The 16,688-nt window shown below is 41.0% G+C and overlaps 1 protein-coding gene across 1 annotated transcript in view; it reads left to right on the top strand.

The window, feature by feature from the left end:
- Nucleotides 1-16,688, top strand: part of LOC124140156 (isoleucine--tRNA ligase, cytoplasmic-like) — a 40,403-nt gene that overhangs the window by 6,612 nt on the left and 17,103 nt on the right. The window contains exons 3-18 of the mRNA XM_048401621.1: nt 2,148-2,304; nt 3,020-3,139; nt 3,263-3,397; nt 4,160-4,244; nt 4,834-4,962; nt 7,973-8,060; nt 8,319-8,379; nt 8,586-8,684; nt 9,001-9,123; nt 11,244-11,335; nt 11,773-11,871; nt 13,529-13,655; nt 14,393-14,466; nt 14,877-15,071; nt 16,080-16,166; nt 16,361-16,444. Of these exons, the coding sequence (XP_048257578.1) occupies nt 2,148-2,304; nt 3,020-3,139; nt 3,263-3,397; nt 4,160-4,244; nt 4,834-4,962; nt 7,973-8,060; nt 8,319-8,379; nt 8,586-8,684; nt 9,001-9,123; nt 11,244-11,335; nt 11,773-11,871; nt 13,529-13,655; nt 14,393-14,466; nt 14,877-15,071; nt 16,080-16,166; nt 16,361-16,444 (1,755 nt within the window). The remainder of the gene's footprint in view (nt 1-2,147; nt 2,305-3,019; nt 3,140-3,262; nt 3,398-4,159; nt 4,245-4,833; nt 4,963-7,972; nt 8,061-8,318; nt 8,380-8,585; nt 8,685-9,000; nt 9,124-11,243; nt 11,336-11,772; nt 11,872-13,528; nt 13,656-14,392; nt 14,467-14,876; nt 15,072-16,079; nt 16,167-16,360; nt 16,445-16,688) is intronic.

Below are 16,688 nucleotides of genomic sequence, written 5' to 3'. Positions count from 1 at the left end.
CCAGAAAATCCAGTGATTAATATCAAGAACATCGATCTACACAATTGGGATAGATGACATGCATCAACCAAGTCAGCGAGCCTGACCACCAGATCCCGTTAGTCGCCTCTTACGACAAGCATAGTCTCCTTTTACGGCAAGCATAGGTTGCTGAAGATGTAGTCTACCATGGATCTTCATGGGTACCAGGCATTAGTACATAATAGGAGACTGTTTATGTGGTTAGTTGAGCATTTTGTTGTTGTTTAGGATGGATGCAGGAGAGCATACCTATCTTTTTTTGTCTGGCATCATATTCAACCTATGTTTTTCCCTCTGTATGCAACCGCCTCTATGGTCTAGTGGTAGAGCGTCTGCCCAGAGAGTGAAAGGTCCTGGGTTCAATTCCCTGCTGCGTCATACATAAAGACGTTAAAAGTTGGTATTTGTTGTTACCCTGCCTGGCGCTCAGCATTAAGGGGCTAAAACAAGGAGTGGTCAGCTCCATCTTCCCGAGGCAAGTGAGTTAACAGACTTTAAAAGTCCAGTTTCCACCCTTGCTGAACTAAGCTGGAATTCCTGGGCTCGATCATAGTGCCACTAGTGGTTATTACAAGTCATGTCCCTTCTGAGCCTCTCCTATGGACCAATCAGATTCCACCTCTGTATCACTTGAATCACTCTCCTACCCAGAGTTCCATGCGGCCGGCAGCCAGCCAGCATAGTACCTCTGCCACAGGCCAGCACCATGTGACGATTCGTCACATCTTTCACAGTCCATTCAAGATATTGCATATGCTTTTCATCCGTTTCATGTTTGACAAGTCTACACATTTTCATAAACAAATGTCAAAGAATGGTTACGGTTCATTAAGAAAGTATCCTAATACGTGAAAATCTACTTGTTTTTGCGTAGTTATCCTTTGTTTAAATTGGTTGTACGGCGCCACGTGCTGTGATCGAAGCCCAACGGAGAGCTAGTGATTCGGTCACTTTGATGTATAAATATATATTGTCATGCAACTCACTGTCGCAGTTGTAGTAGCATATCTATGTAGTTATGCAAAACAATATATAAAGCGCCCCCAAATACTTGCATTAGTCCGTTCTATACAGATTTCTGAAAAAGCGCGTTTGTTTACAAACAAGAGAAAAGTCCGGTCACGTGATATGCAAATTAGCCTGTGGCAGTGGTGTTATGCTGAGTCACCACTGCGACGGAGTGTGCACTTGAATTTGTTTCAAACAAAATGGCGGTGCCCAGTCAAAATGATCTGATCGATTATCTAGATCAATATTGTTATAAAACGGGTTTTTCATCCTGAAGTGCATCAAATCACTTGTGCACAAGTGTTAAAAACCTGAAAAGATTTGGAAAATATCTGTTGACAAGGAGTTGGCGGTGCACATGCTTTGCGAATCCTGCAATTGACTGAAATCTGCATGACAGTATACGAACCGGATTTCGATTTTGTTGTGCGATTTAGATTGGACTATGCATAGACTTGTTAGTCCGGCCAACATGTAACTCCATAATACCAGCCTAGTTCGGCAAGGGTGGAAACTGGTCTTTTATAGTCAGTTAACTCTCTTGCCTCGGGAAGATGGGTCGGCTTGGAGTCAGTATACTGTATGTGAGTTGGGTATTCAGGTTAAAACTGTGGCATGGTATCTCAGTGGGCTGGCACTATAAAATCAGCATTAGTCCCGTCAAGTACAAGCAGCCACACACGTGCATGCACATCGCTATATAAGTGCAATAACCTTGGACGCAAGGTTAAACCCCAATTCATCTCACCTCCTTCCATTTGTTAATTTTATGATCTGAGTAGTGTGCATCCCCTTCCTATTCCAAAATCCTCTGGTCCCGTGAAGATCCTTGGTAGAATAGGTCTTCAGCAACCCATGCTTGCCGTAAAAGGCGACTATGTGACTAACAGGATCGCTTGGTCAGGCTCACTGATGCATATCATCATATCCCTATTGCGTGGATCGATGCTCATGACGCAATCACTGGATTGTCTGGTCCAGACTTGATTATTTACAGACCCCCGTCATATAGCTGGAATATTGCTGAGTGCGGTGTTAAACAACAAACAAACAAAACAAGAACAAAGTCATGAGCTATCCTTTTGCAATGATTTTCAAATTAATATTTTTCTTTCCAGGTTTTCATTCTATGATGGTCCGCCATTTGCCACAGGGCTGCCACATTATGGCCACATCCTGGCCGGGACCATCAAGGATGTTGCCACGCGGTGGGCGCATCAGAGCGGCTTCCATGTTGAGAGGCGGTTTGGCTGGGATTGCCACGGACTGCCAGTGGTAGGTAGACAAGGGCAACTTATCTTGAAACCCGCACTAGCCTTAATACTGATAACATATAATGACATCTTCCAAAAAGACTGACATTCTGCTAGCCCTCAGGATACCTTAACAATAGACCAACTGACTCAGGTCCAACTGGCCTGTGCCAGTTTTTTTCCCTGGATGGGTTACTGGACAGAAATAACTGAAAGGTTTACAAGGCAGAATAGATCCCTCGTATACTATGCTTGTTGTAAGGGATGACTGAATTGGATTGGATGGCAAGTGACTTGGATGATTGTGTGTCATTGTACCCAGACAGGGTGAGACTTTTCTCATAACATCAACAACTAGTTTCCAGTGCTCCAGATAGATGCGACCGCCTCCTGGTCTAGTTGTAGAGCGTCTGCCCTGAGAGCGGAAGGTCCGGGGTTCGATCCCCAGCTGCGTAATACCAAAAGATGTTAAAAGATGGTACTTGTTGTTACCCTGTCTGGTGCTTGGCATTATGGGGCTAAAACAAGGACTGGTCGTCTTGGAGTCGTTAGGCAGTGTCTTAGTGGGGTATTCATGTTAAACTTCGGCATGGTATCTCAGTGGGTTAGCAGCATAAAATCGGCATTGGGCTGGACAAGTGCACGCAAGCACGCACGCATACACGCATACCTGTCGCTATATAAGTGAAGTAATCATGGACGTGTGTTAAACCCCATTTCACCTCACCTCATTGTAGGAGTATGAGATTGACAAGACTCTGGGTATCAAGGGCCCTGAGGACGTGGCAAAGATGGGGATCGAGGCCTACAACGCTGAGTGCCGCAAGATCGTCATGAGATACTCAAACGAATGGGAGGTAAGTTAAGTCAGGCAGTGTGGGGGCCAGGGGAATTAGTCAACTTCTGATGACTCCTGTTTGTTCTGGTCACATTTCCTCAGACAGCCAGAACATTGTTGAAGGTATTGCTTCCTCTTTCAGACCATTGTGACCCGTCTTGGGCGCTGGATTGACTTCCAGAACGACTACAAGACAATGTACCCCTGGTTCATGGAGACTATCTGGTGGGTGTTCCAGCAGCTCTACAACAAGGGGCTGGTCTACCAGGGCTATAAGGTGAGCTAAATATCACTTGGTCATGATGTGAACTTAAACATTACATGATATATTTGTCTGCTGTACATTTTTTGTTGCAAAACTGTGGTGAGCCACTCTCTGTATGTTTATCTCCAGATTAACCACATACTAATGATTCAATGATTTATGAATTGTAAATGAAAAATGAAAAAAATAAAACTCTTACTTTACCATACTTTCCAGCTTCAAAAATAACCAAAAAAAAGTAACTAAAGTCACTCGCTTAGCATGGAGTGTTTCGGTACCCGGGTTTAGGGGTGAAACAATACATCGGTGCACGGTGAGTTTTTGTGTGATAAAACGATACACGTTTCATTTTTGTATTGAAACAAGATGAAACACTTTCTGAAATAAATTACTTACTACTCGTTGAATGACCCCCTCTGTACTGTCAGTCAAGTATCTCAAAATATGTTGTGAGTATCGTTTCAAGTTCACTACTAAACATAGCAGTCTACAGCTAACTTTTCCTTTTGAACCTGCTCTGAAATATTCATTGTCAAGAAGTTTCCATGCAATTTAATGTAAATGTAGGTATCACGATACGTATCATATCGTGACTTATGTAAAATGATATATGGCTATCATGACTTTGTTGTCCTGTTCACCCCTACCCGAGTGTGGAAATATCTTTTGACTGGCAGACATTAGTCGTGGCTAGTTGATGTTATTCCTTCCTGACCATGCTGACTGAGTCCTGAAGCCCAGTGTCCACTGAACTATGATCTTCTTGTTCTCCAGGTGATGCCGTACTCTACAGCCTGCAACACACCCCTGTCAAACTTTGAGTCGGGACAGAACTATAAGGAGGTCACAGACCCCGCAGGTGGGTTCTCATGTGATTGCAACTTGTGCAGATTCACTGGACACAATTTCATTCAAATCAGATCAACTCTAGGGATGGATATATGTTAAACTCTACATAGGAGATTACTTCAGGTGAACTTTCTTGTCAGTGTCAAGGCTTCTAAATTGTTGGTTTTAGTGAATGAATCATTGAAAGCAGCATATCTGATTTCTGTATCTCAAAAATGAACATAAACTAGCAGTTCTGAATGGAAATAAGAAAATGCAGTGTTAAGATATTGTTATGGTTATTTCATACACCCTGTCTGTTCTGAGTGCCATGGCACCTACATCCAAAAATGGCTACTATTGAGGGAATATTTGTGTTGTGTGGGTTTTTTCTTGTTTCGAGATCAAATTAGGACGGTAAAGACATGAAAGATGACGTTTTAGAAAGATGACATTTGGTTGTCCACCCGATCCAGTTAGTCGCCTCTTACGACAAGCAGAATCACCTCCTACGACAAAGCATGAGTTGCTGAAGACCTATTCTAACCCAGGTCTTCACGGGTTGACATAGTATCACTGATACAAATCCAGCATCACTGTTATCCTGGCTTCTCTTTCAGTCATCATTAGTTTCCCACTGGAAGAGTCTCCTGATGTGTCCATCATCGCCTGGACAACCACACCATGGACGTTGCCTAGCAACCTGGCTTGCTGTGTCAACGCAGACCTTGACTATGTCAAAGTTAAAGGTCAGTGAGCTCTTTAAACATGTTAAATATATGTTGGTACTCTTTCTTATCTTATCCTGTTTGTAGATGTTATAAGAACTCCTTACAGAAATATTTTAAGTCTGCCAGTCTGTCTGTACCTGAAGGTATTCATATCAATGTGTCAAATTCCGGGATGGCTTAAAATATGTTAAATACAACCAGTGAAACACGTAACCTAATGTGTTGAAGACCTGAAACTTAAATGGACTAAGTACTGTTTGTTTGTTGTTCAACGCCACACTCAGCAATGTTCCAGCTATATGATGGCAGTCAGTAAAGTCTGGACCAGACAATCCAGTGAGCGATATCATGAGCATCGATCCACACAATTGGATACCATGACTTGCATCAACCATGTCAGCGTTCTGGTATTTTACGTGCTGTCGATCCAATAAACTGGTATATTTATAACTCAACGGAAACACTAGACAACTTCTTGCCCCTTCATCAGATGAATACATAGATGATGAATGGGATGCTTATCATATGTCATAGGTATTGTTGTTTGACTACAGGTTTGTACAATTTTAAGGTCCCTCCTGAAAAAGCTTTGATTTTTTTGGTCAACCTTAAAGAGCCTTGAAAATCACCAAAATAGTTTAAAAAGCCTTGAATTTGTACAAACTGACATATACTGTGATGGCCATCACGAAGAATATATAAATATTAATGTGTCTTTATTATAAAATATGTAAGTTATGACAGCTTGTAAAAATAAGAAATATTTCCTAAATATTTCCCTGTTGTATTTTTGATGGTTATATGACAGTGCACGAATTATATCATAATTATCCTGTAAACTGTAATTAGTTTTGCAGGTATATATCAGTATACTTTTGCCAACCTCGTTTTCACGTAATTCAATGTTTTGAATCCCGTTTTGGTAAGAAATCTATCAGAGGATCACAGCATGCTTTTATAGAGCTTCATGGCACACTGTTATCTCGTAAAAATAATCATATGTCCATGCCATCACGTTACACATATTGTTTAGGAAGAGCCAGTACCTCATAAGCATCGATGTCAACAACGTGCCTGTCAAAACGATCTTGTTTACTTGTTTCAAGAGTTTTGCATTGACCGTAACTTTTGAAGAATTCATCGTTCTAAGCACACAGTTACGCAAATTAACAATCAGATACAGATTAATCATACCTTTGTTCTTCAACAAACAGATCACAATCACTTGGCAGCTTGATATTTATCCATATTTGTGTGAATTTGTGATCAGGGCTGAGCTACGTGTTTCGCCGACGCCCGCCATTATAACTTTGTGACAGCTAGCCTAGGTCGCGATGAAGTTACTGAATTTGGCTAATGCTTAGCATTTGCATTATAAAGTTTATTTAATCTAATGAACTATGTCCAGAGGAACCCAGAATCGTATTTGATGATATGTCAAGACGTGTATTAAAGTTACTGTTAATTCTGACATCAGGAACTATGTAATCTTCGCTGATGTATTCATGCGCAGTATTTAGCGTCACTATTTATGAACATGTTTCTCATAAATATGACATCCAGTGCTTCTGTCAAAGCATACCAGTGGCCAATTTGTGTTATTAAAGGTCTTATGCATCAGATAAAATCCAATTGCCTCCTGACATTTGTAATCTTCCTCTTTGAATTGTCCATCGTAATTCCCAGTCGATGTTGCTTGTTGTTATTACGTCCTCTCGGCAGGCAGCAAGGACATAGCTTCGACGTAGCAGGACGTAATTGTTTATCTTGTGATATTGGAAGGCAATTAGTGAATCAAGTAGACAGAATTAATTGATTGGTATAAATACTCATTTTTATACCAAATTACCTCCTGATTGGTATAAATACTCATTTTTATACCAAATTACCTCCTGAGATGGTTTGCCTTCCTCTTTATTTCAGTGATTTTACATTGTGAAAGTAGATCCCTCAAAGGAATAAGGACGTAAAGAGACGTAATTTCTCGTAATTTGATTGGTCAATAACAGACATGTGACCATTTTCTCACACCTATAAATACGATGAGAACCATTCTGGGTCATTCTGACTTTGGCAGTCTAAAGGTCAGTTTCAATCAAGGGGCAGATAATTCAGCCCAAAACTTCCCCTTGTCCTTATGTAATCATTTCTATAAATAGACTGCATTTTTGAACACAGACACAAATTGCCATCTGAGTAACTGTAAAGTTATTCAGATAAAGAAGTCATCCATATATATATATTTATAGCAGTAAACTACCATTATAGTTACAGGCAATAATTATTTTGCCCTGACACTGGTCCTTACAAATAAACCTTAAAGCTCAGAGGGATCTACTTATTTGGAAGCATTGTGTTGTCCATATAAGGCATTGTTATACCCACATGAATAAAAACTAATTATTCATTGAAAAGAAGTGTTTTGACTCTCAGTTACATCCAGACTTTGAGATTTATCAGAAGTTCGGGTCCGGGCCGCTACAATACTTAATTAAAGTTTTAAAACACACCAAATAATAGCTGGGTACCAAGGATGTTTAAGTGTGATTTTTCCCAATGATAGATTTGACTCTTTGCCAAACACTGTGAAGAATTCATGACTTAATGTGTGGTTGTAAAGATCAACCTTGTTTGAAAGTTTGTGATGTTCATAATTCTTTTTAGGTCTTACGACTAATATACAGTATGCTGGACTGAAATATATTGACAGGCTGGCTAATAACCCTACTACAAAAGCCTTGAAAATGACATGTTGAAAGCCTTGAAAATCCTTGAAAAGGCCTTGAATTTTATCCATGTTAATTTCGATGTCTGTATGAACCTTGGACTATTGTTAGTCTATAATGTGTTACCCACGTACATTCGTTGAAGATCTAAATATTTCAATAGAAGTGGATGTTTTAACATCATTAATAATATTCCTTGGCATTTATTATGAAGTTGTAATTATTGCTGGTGTTCCCTTCTGCTGACAAGTCTTTGGTTGTGATTTTTACCAGTAGCGTTTAACAGATGTTTCTCTCCCCAGACAAGAGTTCCGGGAAGGTGTACATCATGATGGAGGCTAGACTGGTGGCTCTGTTCAAGTCGGAGGAGGAGTACACCATATTAGAGAAGTAAGAAGCATGTCAACATCCACTGTCTGTGTTAGTGTATGATTGGAATGAAGTTGTTTCGAATTGATTACACAGGAGTGGGGGGTACTGGTGAACCAGTCGACAATTCGCTGTGCAGAGTTCTGTCACTTAGGTGTGCCTGAAACAGATGATCGTAATGTTAATATTCTGTTTTTTAGAGGCAAATTCTGAGTTTTGCTGAGTTAGCAATTACCGCAGGCATCTGAGATTAAGACACACATCTTGATTTTCTTACAGGTTCAAGGGCAAGACTTTGGAAGGAAAGAAATACAAGCCACTGTTTCCATACTTTGAGAGTGTAAGTAGTTACTCTTGTTATGGAGAACGGTAGATTGACAAACATCATGCTCATTGGTTAAGCTCCTCATGTCAAGTCATAGTAGAGAAAACAATGATTAGGGGAGCAGTAATTGAAATTTTTTGTTTTTAGAAACTGAAAAGTATACTATAATGCTTATACATAATGACAGGTATGATATGTGTGTTTTGTTGATGTTGTTTCAGATGGGTAAGACAAATGGAGCCTTCCGAGTTCTTCTAGGCAGTTATGTCACAGCAGAGAGCGGTACCGGCGTCGTCCATCAGGCGCCGTACTTTGGTGAAGTATGTAGGAATTACCATGGTTACTTATGTTCGTGTGTGAACAATTGATTAACATAACATTGTGTTTGATTCGCCGGCACAACGTGCATTGTAGGACACCACCTCAGTTTTTCTGTTAAACAAAAAAAATTTAAATTCTGATATTTTGATAACGTTGACACTTTTCACACACAAAAATAAACAAGATTAGTTATAAGACTGATTGCCTGAAGACCAAGTGGGATTTTTGTTCCATTACCCCGGTTAGCTTGAAGAGATGTTACTTGACTATGACCTTGAACCTTGTGAATAACCTTGACCTTGTATCGTTTTCAAGGACGATTACCAGACATGTCTGAAGTACAAGATCATCAGCAAGGACATGAAGATGGTGTGTCCCATTGACGCCAGTGGCAAGTTCACAGAGGAGGTCACACACTTCAAGGGCATGTACTTCAAGGTCAGTGTGGTCAAGGACTAAAGGGGGCGGTCGGGTAGCCTAGTGGTTAAAGCCTTCGCTCGTCACGCCGAAGACCCGGGTTCGATTCCCGACATGGATACAATGTGTGAAGCCCATTTCTGGTGTCCCCCGCCGTGATATTGCTGGAACATTGCTAAAAGCGTCGTAAAACCATACTCACTCACTCACTGACTCAAGGACTAAGGGTGGTGGGCCAACCTGCTGTTTAAGGTTTCATTCCTACATGCATGCCATGTGTGGAGCCCATTCTAGCTTGAGAGTTCCTTGCGGTCACATGGCTGGAATATTGCTAAAAAGTGGTATGCACTGTGTTCCTCCATCACCCATGGACACGCACAGCCATGTTATGTTAAAGGGGAAGTGTACACGCAAAAATCACTTTCTTTCTTTTTCTAAACAAAACGCAATTTTAGAATTAGTTAGTATCTGTGTTTGAAAATATGCACTCATTTTTTTCACAGTGAAAGTAGGAAGCTCACAATCGTGTAAAAAAAAGTAATGCCGTTATGAGGCCTTCGTTTTTTCGAGCTAAACAGGCCTGAGTTATCCCCCTTAGATTATGACGTAATTGGTGCCATTTCAACTTGGTCCCTGTCTTTTCTCAACGCAAAATATATCAAGTACCAGTTTGCGGTAAAACAACATGGCCTACGACACATTCCGGCGCAGTGGTGACTCAGCATAACACTATGCTGGCTGGCATCTGAGACGCAAGAATCACACACATGTACCTACACCACGTGAAGCGGCTCTAACAAAGCATGATGACGTCATAATGTTTATCAATTGGCACCAATGACGTCATATTGCAAGGGGCATACGCCATGGTGTTTTTGTTATGGAAATAGAACACTTGGTAAATGTGAAAAATATAAATAGTTTTAATGCGAAAAATATGTTAATTAATTGTGATATTTTTATATTTTTGTCTATGACATTTCTAGGTTAACATTTTTAATGTGGAAAAAGTACAAGAAAAATAGGTTCATTTCCGTGTGAACTTGCCCTTTAAAGTAACGCATGTCTCTTTTCAGTTTGTTTCTTTCTTTGTATGTTTGTTGTTGAATGCCGCACTCAGCAATATTCCAGCTTTATGACGGCAGTCTGCAAATGAACAAATCTGGACCAGACAATCCATTGATTGACATCATGAGCATCAATCAACGCAGTTGGGATCAGATGACATGCATCAACCAAGTCAGCAAGCCTGACCCCCGAATTCCAACAAGCATAGAAGCCATTTTACGACAGGCATTGGTTGCTGAAGACCTATTCTAACATGGATCTTCATGGGCCTTTTCAGTGAAGTAATGAAATGAGTCCGTGTATAACACAGACTGTATAACTACTCTGCAAGTGAAGTATGTGCAAAGTTCTGTTCTGTGGAAATAATGTGTCATGTTGAAGCGCATTGCACAAGTAATATTGTTGATGAAATCTGAGAGGTCATTGGTCATTCACCTCTTGATGGAACCAGATTGTGTCTTGATTTGTTGGGTCTTCTCTCCAAAGCTACCATATGTGTTGATGGATGGAGTAACATTCTGTATACAAACCTGTAAAGCATAGCACATATTCACACAGCATTAAATTCCATCAAACATGTGTTCACGAACATAACTTTTGCTATTTCTTCTGTTCAAAAAGATTTCAGTATTTCAGTGATAGTTTCTTTCATAGTTTGATACCCGGATAACACCTATTGCAATAGGATTCTAGAAAAAATAAGATTATACTGATTGAGCATCCAGCTTTCTCACTGTAGGGTATGCAAGATGTTCTACCAAGGTTACTGTCAATGATTACCTTGTCAGAACTAATAACCCATTTGAGGATGTCCTGTGGTAGATTGAGTTTTAGAACAAAGCCCCAGTAACCTATCTGACATAATAGGAGATTTGATGGATTGGGTGATCAGGTTCAGTGACTTGGTTGATAGAGTACTCCGACTGTGGGATGCTGCTCATAACGTCAATCACTGGTTTGGCCAATCCAGACTTGATTATTTAATGACTGCTGAAGATTGATGACAGCAGTGGTAAGCAACAAACAAACTTTGTAGATATGTAGTTTGTGTTACAGCTATATGTTTGTTGCAGGATGCAGACAAAGAGATCATGAAGAAGCTGAAGGCAGAGGGTCGTCTCGTCCACCAGGGCACGGCCAAGCACAACTACCCCTTCTGCTGGAGGCAAGTCCGCTTTTTTAGTTAGAGATTACTTATTTTGAGATTCTGAGTTTATTTCAATTGGGAAAAAAGTTGATTTATATAAGAGTCAGCGATAAGGATGCGATTGCAGACTGTTATAGACACTAGACTTGACAACCAATGGTCAATGGTGTGATGACACACTCAGAAAGGTCCCAACTAGGAGTAAGTCGTCCCTAATCAGGGTTAAACATTCCTTGTGTGCCAACATCTTCCCAAGGCAAGGGAATTAACTGATAAGAAAAGCCCAGTTTCCACTCTTGCCGAAGTAGGCAATATTTTGGCTGGACTAATGAGTATGCATAGTCCAATCAAAATCGTGTAATGAATTAGTTCTTTATATAACAGTTATTGTGTGGTTCCAATAGACCCATGTCATGACGCCTTGTGTGACTGTCATGTCCACTCGATTCCTGCAGGTCTGAGACGCCCCTCATGTACAAAGCGGTGCCAAGCTGGTTTATCCGTGTGGAGCAGGCTACCCAGAAACTGCTGGATAACAACCAGAAGACATACTGGTGAGTGTGATGATGGTGATTGTGATGGTGATGATATGGACTGACGCTGCGCGGTATTACCGGTATATCGGTAACTGAGGTTCATTCTTTCCGTGATACGTATCACTATATCATTTTTAATGCTCGGTAGATGGGGTGAATTTAATTAGGGCTTTTTATCATGTATCTAATGTTACAAACGACCGCCTCCGTGGTCTAGTGGTAGAGTGTCCGCCTGGAGAGCGGAAGGTCCGGGGTTTGATCCCTGGCCGCGTCATACCAAAAGACGTTAAAAGATGGTACTTGTTGTTATCCTGTCTGGCACTCGGCATTAAGGGGTTAAAGCAAGGACGGGTCGGCTCGGAGTCAGTATACTGTGTCTGAGTGGGACATTCATGTTAAACTGCGGCATGGTATCAGTCCGGTCTAGTACAAGCAGCCACACACACACACACACACACACACACATGCATGCACGTGGCTATGTAAGTGCAATAATCTTCACCTAATGTTACAAACTTGCCAAATACCTTCGAAATGTTTCCTTATTTTCAAAATTCCAAAATGCAAGTATGCGAAGATAGAGGTTTATTCTCAGTGTTCTCTGGTCAGTTTTTCTAAATATATTAAGGCAAAGACAAAGAGTGGAAGCACTTTGGCCTAAAACAAACGGATGGCAAAATTGATGAACCAAATATTTCATTCTGTCGGAAGTGAGCTTCTAAATTTATAATTAACAATTATACAAGATATCGTGATACATATCGCAATACAGCCCTGAGTATTGCAAAATATTGTGATACACTTTTAACCTACTATACCCATCCCTGATATTTGACAGGCCAATTTTATTACAGATTTCACCTGAAACACATTTGGGGAAAATACTCTCTTAACACATTAGGTGTAGGTTGCTTTGGAGCTAAGGCAAGGAACATGGTCAAAATGTCAGTGTAACTGTAAATTTTGGTTACTAGACACTAATATTTCCATGACAGAGTTTGAGGTGGAGGGGGAGGGGAGAAAGGGGTGCTGTGTGTTGGCTCAAAACTGCCATGTTTGCCTTTCAATTAAGTTGGTCTGGCAGTGATGATTAAAATGGCTGGATGTTCTTTTTGTTTGGTTGGTTGGTTTGTTGTTTAACGCCGCACTCAGCAATGTTCCGGCTATATGACGGCAGTCCGTAAATAATCGAGTCTGGACCAGACAATCCAGTGATTGATATCATGAGCATCGATCCACGCAATTGGGATCGATGACATGCATCAACCAAGTCAGCGAGCCTGACCACCCGATCCCGTTAGTCGCCTTTTACGGCAAGCATGGGTTGCTGAAGACCTATTCTACCCCGGAATCTTCACGGGGCTCTTTTTGTTTGGAGCTGATTCAACAAAAGATATGCTAAGCATGTGAAAATTCATATTCTTTCTTTTTTTTCACTTTACTTTTTAAAATCATAAAATGCTGGAATTGTCGGTCAGTATTTCGTTTCCGCATAACTTAAAAACTGTGAAAGACTTTTCATCCAAACTTGGTACATGTATTAACCAGGGGCTAAAGCGGTGGCTTATGCTATTGTGGGGGCCGGATTTTGTCATCTGCTAGGCCATTGTCTGTGTTTTAGTTAGGTTGTGTTGTCAACAGTGTTTCTTATACTGACAGTCTGTTTGTTCAACAGGGTGCCGGACTTTGTAAAGGAGAAGAGATTTGCCAACTGGCTGCGTGATGCGCGAGACTGGGCTGTGTCTCGTAACCGGTACTGGGGCACCCCCATCCCGCTCTGGGTCAGTGAAGATGGAGAAGAGGTAGGTGGACAGGGCTATGAAGTAGCTCTTCTGTAACCACTTACACACATCGACTTACTTACCCGACTGGCATTAAGCGTTAAGGGAATAAACCAAGGATGGCCGGCATGGAGTACACTGTGTGAGTGGGATATCCTTGGTTATCCGATGCATAGGGATTGGTTATGAGTCAGGACACACATGCATTCATCCTGTTTTTTTAAGCGAATTAATCTTAAAAAGTAACATAAGACCCACTCACCTCACCTCACCTCACCTCACCTCACCTCACCTCACTGTAACCTCACCTCACCTCACCTCACTGTAACCTCACTGTAACCTAATGGGTATATATGGGTTCCCACCAATCTATGCTTGTTGTGAGAGTCAACTAACAGGTGTCACACGCAGTGACTTGGCCTTGATAGCTTGGATTGTTGCTCATATTATCAGTCACTGGTTTTCCTGGTCCAGACAAACCAGAGTGGCATGTTTTTAATATTTCTGACTGCGGCATTCAACAACATTCACTCAATTGGCAGAGTTTTACCATGGGAACAGTGATAATAAATGTTATAACCAACATTTGACTTCAGTCTTGTTCTACCATGTTTTATTCAGCGAAATATGATGGAGTTTTTTTTTTCGAATATATTACAGCGCTGACAAAGACAAAATGTTGTCTTGTGTTAAACACACTTGTCATTAATCATGTGGACATTGGTTGGATTATATCGCACATTGTGACATTGTTCCAGATTGTGTGTGTAGGATCTATTGAAGAACTGAAGGAACTCTCGGGTGTGGAACTGAAGGATCTTCACAGAGAAAAGTGAGTTATGGCCTAAAGAAGCTGATTACCTGACCTTAATACATTATCATTATTATTAGGGGGCACTGGTGGCCCAGTGGCCTAAGGCGCCGCGATTCGCTGTGCAGAGTTGCGTCCCTTGGCACGCCAGAAACCTATGATTGAGGGTTCGAATCCCGGTTCACCCCGATTATGTTTCTAGGTTTGTCAGCATTATACCCGTGCTCGTGGGTTTCACCAAAGTGGTTAACGTCTGAGACACTTTGGGCTTTCCTCCCATATTAAGCTGACACGGAATACTGTTAAAACGCGTTAAACCCACCTCACTCACTCACTCACTCACTCACTCACTCACTCACTCACTCACTCACTCACTCACTCACTCACTCACTCACTCACTATTATTATTATTATTATTATTATTATTTCAGTGTTGATAAGGTGACCATTCCCTCCAAGATGGGTAAGGGAGTGTTGCGTCGCGTCAGTGAGGTGTTTGACTGCTGGTTTGAGAGTGGCAGCATGCCCTATGCACAAGCTCACTTCCCATTCGAACACAAGAAGGAGTTTGAAGAGAGCTTCCCTGCTGACTTCATCGCAGAGGGAGTGGACCAGACCCGTGGATGGTAGGTTAGATATTGCACCCTGATCAGAAATCTAATACCCTTTCATAGGCCTTGAACTTGGCAATCTGGCCTTGAAAAGGCCTTGAATTTGGCGATCTGGCTTTGAACAGGCCTTGAAATTGGCAGTTTTGTTTTGACAAGACCCCTTGAATTTGGCAATCTGGCATTGAAAAGGCCTTGAATTTGGCAATCTGGCCTTGAAAAGGCCTTGAATTTGGCAGTCTTGTTAAATTGTTAATCTTGAATGTCTTGAAACGCCCTTGCCCTTGGGTAGAAAGAATTGAATCTTACTTTTCACCATGTAAAGTGTGAAAATTTCTTTGAAGCTGTTAAACATGTTGAAAAGGCCTTTGATTTGGTGGCTCAAGTTCTGTATGAACCATTCAGGTTCTATTGATCTGTATGAAGACTAGTGTTGTGTATGAAGACTTTAGTGCTCTGTATGAATAGTAGTGTTCTGTATGAGGACTGTAGTGTTCTGTATGAAGACTAGTGTTCTGTATGAAGACTGTAGTGTTCTGTATGAAGACTGTAGTGTTCTGTATGAAGACTGTAGTGTTGTGTATGAAGACTGTAGTGTTGTGTATAAGGACTGTAGTGTTGTGTATGAAGATTGTAGTATTCTTTATGAAGACTGTAGTGTTCTGTATGAAGACTAGTGTTCTGTATGAAGACTGTAGTGTTCTGTATGAAGACTGTAGTGTTGTGTACGAAGACTAGTGTTGTGTATGAAGACTGTAGTGTTCCGTTGAAGACTGTAGTGTTCCGTATGAAGACTGTAGTGTTCCGTATGAAGACTGTAGTGTTCTGTATGAAGACTGTAGTGTTCTGTATGAAGACTAGTGTTCTGTATGAAGAGTGTAGTGTTCCGTGTGAAGACTGTAGTGTTGTGTATGAAGACTGTAGTGTTCTGTATGATATGAAGACTGTAGTGTTCTGTATGAAGACTGTAGTGTTCTGTACGAAGACTGTAGTGTTCTGTATGAAGACTGTAGTATTCTGCCCCAGGTTCTACACACTGCTGGTACTGTCCACACTGCTGTTTGGGAAGCCGCCCTTCAAGAACCTGGTTGTCAACGGACTGGTTCTGGCAGAGTAAGTTGTAAAATTATCAACACCTCAAATGGCAAGTAAACTGGAATCTTTGTTGTCCATAGCACAATTTAGTAGTCTGGGGCCACTGAACCAGCATGAATTTCGAAGGCTGGTCTTTCAGCTACTAGTGTTTTTACAGTGACGAATTATAAAGTTTGAATTGTGTTTTTATAACCATGATGTCTATATCACAGAGATGGACAGAAGATGAGCAAGAGGAAGAAGAACTACCCCGACCCCGTAGAGATCGTCAACAAGTTTGGTGCAGATGCACTCAGGTCGGTTGAACTGATGGATGTGTCGTGGTTGGCAAAGTAACAATTTTCAAAACAAGGGCTCTTTCAACAAGGCGATCTTGGTGCAATGAGTATTACACTTGAAGTAGCACTAAGATGTCTTTGTAGAATGGCTCCTAGTCACATATTATAAAAGTAGTCGGATTTAAAAGAGTCTGGGATGGGAGGGTTTTACTTGTTTATATTATTGATTAAAGTTGTTTTTTATTTGTAACAAACTACTAAT

The sequence above is a fragment of the Haliotis rufescens genome, unplaced genomic scaffold, assembly GCF_023055435.1.
Source record: "Haliotis rufescens isolate VD_foot unplaced genomic scaffold, xgHalRufe1.0.p SCAF_23, whole genome shotgun sequence".
Classification (NCBI taxonomy): domain Eukaryota; kingdom Metazoa; phylum Mollusca; class Gastropoda; order Lepetellida; family Haliotidae; genus Haliotis; species Haliotis rufescens.
This window is presented reverse-complemented; position numbering and strand designations above follow the sequence as displayed.